The sequence below is a fragment of the Brassica napus genome, unplaced genomic scaffold (assembly GCF_020379485.1).
Source record: "Brassica napus cultivar Da-Ae unplaced genomic scaffold, Da-Ae ScsIHWf_1230;HRSCAF=1757, whole genome shotgun sequence".
Classification (NCBI taxonomy): Eukaryota; Viridiplantae; Streptophyta; class Magnoliopsida; order Brassicales; family Brassicaceae; genus Brassica; species Brassica napus.
The window spans coordinates 397,153-403,199 of record NW_026014653.1 but is presented as its reverse complement, the minus strand read 5'-3'; the positions used below and the strand labels follow the sequence as shown (position 1 = coordinate 403,199).

The 6,047-nt window shown below is 38.1% G+C and overlaps 1 protein-coding gene across 1 annotated transcript; it reads right to left on the bottom strand.

Annotated features, from left to right (window-relative positions):
- Window positions 1-5,087: 5,087 nt before the first annotated feature.
- On the bottom strand, window positions 5,088-5,570 carry LOC125596577. The gene has a single exon (XM_048771672.1). The coding sequence runs from the start codon at window positions 5,568-5,570 to the stop codon at window positions 5,088-5,090; it is 483 nt and encodes a 160-aa protein (XP_048627629.1).
- Window positions 5,571-6,047: the final 477 nt, after the last annotated feature.

The following is a 6,047-nucleotide window of genomic DNA, read 5'->3' as shown; positions in this document are numbered from 1 at the left end:
TGTTTGTTTATTTTGGTATATACTTTTTTCTTTATTCAAATATTGGCATATACTTTGATTTGTGATTGTGGCATAGGATGAAGAAACTAAAGAGTTGAATAAAAATAAAATTTGAATTCCGGAGAAATCATAATTTATTGGCACCGTGTGAGAGTGGTTGTTTATGGCCTTTTAGCATGATTATCGGAGGGTTCTTAGAGTGAGGTTCTTAGCGGAATATAAGAAACCGTTTCTTAACTTTTAACTAAAAAAGCTAAGAGCCGGTTCTTAAATAAGAGTTTTAAGAGCCGATTCTAAATTTTTTTAGTTAAAATTTAAGAGACGGATTCTTATATTCCGCTAAGAACCCCACTCTAAAAACTCTCCAATAATCATGCTCTTATGGGGGTGATTGGTAGTTGCTGTAGGTGCTGTCCACAGCCTTATTTATTTCTAAAGCACCAAATTCAGAGCAATCAAACTTTAAATTTTTTTTTGAAGCCACAGCTCTAGAAATAACCTACAGCTGTACAAGTGCTCTGCAGAGCCAAATATTCAAAGCAAATTTTTAGTGCTTTCATAAAATTCTACAGCAATAAAATTTAAAGCCACAGCAAAAAATTTACAGATTTTTTTCTACAGCAAAAATTTTAAAGCTACAGCCATTACCAATCGGACCCTATGTCTTGCTTTCACTATTGTGACACACGCTGCACATGAAATATTTTCTTTTCTCAACTAATCTTTATTTATATGAAATGTAAGAATACATACAAGATTCATGGAATAGCAAAACAACAAGCGACATAATTAATATAATTATATAATTAATAGAGTAAATGGAAAGAATTTACTTGATGTTTTAAAGGTCTTATTTATTAACAGAATATTAATGTTAATTTTCTCCAATCTTTAAGAGTATGAATGGTGACCAGAGAACGGTGAGGAATAATGCATTCTCTAATGTTCCTAAAAAAAATCACCATTCATAAGGAATAATAATTCCCTCTCATTCCCTTTCATTCCCTTTTTTGTAGAGAATTTAAGAACAAAATTATTCCTTGTTAAATTTGATAAGGAACAACCATTCCTTTTCATTCCTGATATTTTGTTCCCGTACATTCCTTTTTTATTCGTTCCTCTTAATTCCCGAATGGTCACCAGTCAGACCCTAAGTTTATGTCGCATCATAAGTACCACTATCTTTTGTTGTATAACATTGGTTAACTCCAAAACTAAATCTATAAATATTCGTCTGATTACCATCCAATTAACTGAACCACTTGATATAAATGATATCACTAATTTTTAACTAGGGAAAATTCCTTAAAAATACCCAGACTGAATTTCTTTTGCTACTTTAATACACGAGCTTTTTAGGCTCCCCATTTAATACACAGACTAAATTTCGTTACCCAAAAAATACATCAACTTTTGAATTTCGGAAGTTTCACACCTCGATTCTAACAGCGTTAACTCTGTTTAACAGAGAATCAAGACGACGTTAATTTTTTAATTAGACACGTGATTGAACCGTTAAATCCTCGGGTTCCTTCATCAAAAGCCCCAAATCAAAAAAAGAACAAACCCTAATTTCATTTACCCCAGAATCGAATTGCTCTAGACTCTCTTCTTCTCTAAACATTGTTCTTCTTCTCTAAACTCGGATTTCTATGTTCTATGAGAGACAGAAAAGATGAGGTAATTCCCGATCCCTTCCCTTTATCTTTATTTGATTCTTCTTCTTCTTCGGTTTGATTGTGTTTCTAAATCATAATCTTTGGTTTGATTGCAGTGAACTAGGGTTAATGAAGATTAGGCTACATTATGGAAGCGTTATGGAGCGTAAAGATAACGACTTTCAGTATCGGGGAGGATTAGTGAATAAAGACATTGCTATCGATCCAGATTACATGACGTGGTGTATGTTCGAAGGATTATGTGAAGACAATGGGTCAAACGGGAAGGTGAAACACGTCTGGTACAAGCTTCCACAAGAATCTATGGAGTCGGTGAAAGTGATTTTGGAACTTGCTTCAGATGCTTCTATTAATCAGATGTGTTGTGAAGCTATGAAAGTAGGTGGAGTAGATATCTACATTGAGCAGAGTGTTGGTGAACAGGTTCCGGAGAATGGTGAAGAAGATAGAGGTGAAGAAGACAGCGGTGAAGAAGAGAGAGACGAGGAAGCTCAGAACAATGGGGAATCGTCCAATGCTCGTGATGAGGTTGAGGAAGAAGTCATCGAAGAAGCAGAAGATATTCCATTTCAGTCACTCTTTGGAGATAACCATGATGATGAAGTTAGAGGTGCCACTAGTGAGGAAGTTAGAGATGCCGATAATGAGGAGATTAGAGGTGCAGGTTGTGATGATGATGAAGAAGAATTGGAAAGGCAATTAAAGGATAATGAACATCCGGCTCCTGCTGTTGACACTGATGATGAGTGGGATTACTTCAATCGACAGGAAAAGGTGATTTCGAGAACTACGTACAACAATGAGAAGCCTCCATACCTGTGGTTAATGCAGACATTCAAGAGCGGAGAAGAGTTCAAAGACCAGCTATTGCGCTATGTTTTGAAGACAAATTTCGATGTGAAGCTTTGCCGATGGGAGAAAACAAAGCTGGGAGCCATTTGTACAAAGGAAAATTGCGAGTGGAAGATTTATTGCTCTGTTGAGAAGCCAAAGGGGAAGTGGATGGTGAAATCTTATGTGGATAAACATAATCATCTGAAGAGTAGTAAAGCAAGGATGTTGAAGCAGGGTACAATTGCAAGGATGTACAAGGATGAAGCAAGAAGAAGACCTGGTATTAAGTGGACTGACATCAAGGATGAGATAATGATGAGGTACAGTCTCTCAGTTTCTAAGTGGATATGCACGAAAGCAAGAAGAATGGCTCTAGATTTGGTAATACAAACTCAGAGAGAGCAATTTGCCAAGCTGTGGGATTATGAGAGGGAGCTTCAGCGTTCAAATGAGAATACGAAGACTGAGATTGTGACTATTCCTCGTGACGATGGTAAGATTGTCTTCGACAGATTCTACATTTGTTTTGAGAATCTGAGGAACACATGGAAGAATTGTTGTCGGCCTATTATAGGACTTGATGGTGCATTTATGAAATGGGAGTTAAAGGGTGAGATTCTTGCAGCTGTTGGTCGAGATGCAGATAATAGGATTTATCCTATAGCGTGGGCAATAGTTAGAGTGGAAGATAATGCTTCATGGGCTTGGTTTGTTGATAAGTTGAAGGCTGATTTGGATTTGGGGTTAGGCAATGGATTCACTATCATATCTGACAAGCAGAAAGGTTTGATAAATGCTGTTGCAGACCTTCTACCCGAGTCAGAGCATAGACATTGTGCTAGACACATTTTTGCAAATTGGAGGAAGGTTTATAGTGCGTCAGAGTATGAAGATTATTTCTGGGCAATTGCATACAGCTTCACGAATGGTGATTATCAGATCAATTTGAAGGCTTTAGAAGTGTTCGACGCAAAGGCACATGAGGACTTGCTGAAGACAGAACCGAAGACATGGTGTAGAGCATTTTTCAGTAGACATGCACGATGCGAAGATGTGTGTAACAACCTCTCAGAAAGCTTCAACAGAACAATCAAAGATGCTCGTAAGTTGCCACTGATTAACATGCTTGAGGAGATTAGGAGACTTGCAATGAAGCGTAACTCTCGAAGGCGTGACATAACAAGTGGCTGTTCGACTCAGTTTCCACCAAATATCATGGAGATTTTTGAGCAAAACCGCCAAGCAAGTAACCACTGCACCGTTATTAAAAGTAGTGAAAGCTTATATGAAGTCACTGAGTGGGATTGTAGCTATGTGGTATGTCTTCCAGAAAAGCATTGTGCTTGTAATCGATGGGACCTCACCGGGATACCTTGCCAGCATGCTATTTATGTCATAAACGAGCATAACAAAGAACCTGAAGAGTAAGCACCATTCTTTCTTCTCATATCTTAGTATTATATAGGTTCTAACTCTATCTCTCTTTCTATTTTGTAGCTTTGTTGATCCTTACTATCTGACATCAAGGTGGCAAGACACCTACGAAAACAACATAAAACCTGTCAACGGAGAGAGACCGTGGGAGAAGACAGGTAAGGAAGCTATACAAATCCCTGAAAAAAGGAGAATGCCAGGACGCCCGAAGAATTATGATAGGATCAAAGAGGCACATGAGTCAAAGACAAATCCAACAAAGGTTACAAGAGAAGGAAGAAGGATGACATGTAGCAACTGTAAGCAAACAGGTCATAACTGTGGAACTTGTACTCTACAAGCTGCTCCTGAGCTTCCTAAACGCAAAAGAGGACGGCCAAAAAAGACTGTAAGCAAAATGCTTTTCTTATATGTTTTTCCTGTGGTTTGATGTGTATGTAATTTCACATATGATTTTCTTAATAAGGATGATCCTTGGAGCATTCAAAATGCACCGAAGAGGAGGAATGCTCAAAGCCAGTCCACACCAAATCCGGTCAGCACACAACCTTGTGTTGATCCACAGCCATCAACTGCTCCAACTGCTCCAACTGCTAGAGGCCGTGGCCGTGGACAGGGACGAGGGAGAGGGCGTGCTCGAGGCCGTAGACGTGAGTGTGTGCCTCCTGTTCCAAGAGAGTCTGGTTGCTATATTGCTCCTTACTCTGGTCGTGTATTTGAGGTATGGGGGTCTGCTGCTATGAGTGATCAGAATTCACAAGCCTCTCAACAACAACCTGAAGACTCTTAGGCTCTATAACTTCATAATCTTCTTCTCTTATTTTATTTGGATGTTTTAAAACTCTCTAGGATGATCTTCTTTTGTTTGGATGTTTTAAAACTCTGTAGGATGATCTTTTGTTTGGATGATCTATGATATGTATTTTTAAGAAATTATACAGAAAGAAGACTCAAAATGTAACAACAACAAACATAAAATTCATTGATCAAAGAGAGATGAAAATGATGCCATTACAATAAAAGACACACACAAACCATGACAATCCGAAACAGAAAGACCAACAAAAGACACAAACATGACAAAACAAAACAGAAACACAGATCCTAATGAAACATTACAACAAAAGAGACAAACCATAACTACTTCTTCAGAATGGTAATGACAAGGATGACTGTGACAACAGCGAAGCCTCCCATCGAAAGAGCAATGAATTGCCTTAGCAATTTCTCCTTTTCAACTGATGTGATAAGAGCAATTTCAAGTTTTTTCTTCTCCTCTGCGAGTCTGTCCCCTTCCTCTAACAATAATGATGTTGAATCTTCAGATGTGGTTGGTTGAGAAGCTTTGCTAAGCAACTGTTTCAGATTTCTGATTTCTTCTCTCTGACGATCCATCACGCCTCTCGCCTCCAGTAAACTCTGTTTCTGCCATTCATTTTGCTCCTCCTTATCAATCCAATCGACGAACCCATGAGGACCGCAGCACCAAAACCTTCTACCCGGATTGTCATCTGTCCATGCCTTCGCCGGAGTCGATCTCTTATTACAGTAGCATAACGGACCGTCGACCTTCTTCTTATAGGATGACCTTGCACTAGAACTCGAGCCTTCACTCTTAGCCATCGATTTGAGGGATTTCTGGGAAATAAAGAGTTGAATGAAATTAGGGTTTGTTTTTTTTTCGATTTGGGGCTTTTGATGAAGGAACCCGAGGATTTAACGGTTCAATCACGTGTCTAATTAAAAAATTAACGCCGTCTTGATTCTCTGTTAAACAGAGTTAACGTTGTTAGAATCGAAGTGTGAAACTTCTGAAATTCAAAAGTTGATGTATTTTTTGGGTAACGCAATTTAGTCTGTGTATTAAATGGGGAGCCTAAAAAGTTCGTGTATTAAAGTAGCAAAAGAAATTCAGTCCGGGTATTTTTAAGGAATTTTCCCTTTTAACTATTGAAACAATAGTGCCGTACAATAAAGATAATACTCCTTCCGTTTCTAAATAAGTGTCACTTTGATATTTTCCACACAAATTAAGAAAAAATGACGCAAATGTATGTAAGTTGTTATTAATTACACCTCTTTAACCAATAGTATTTGAGA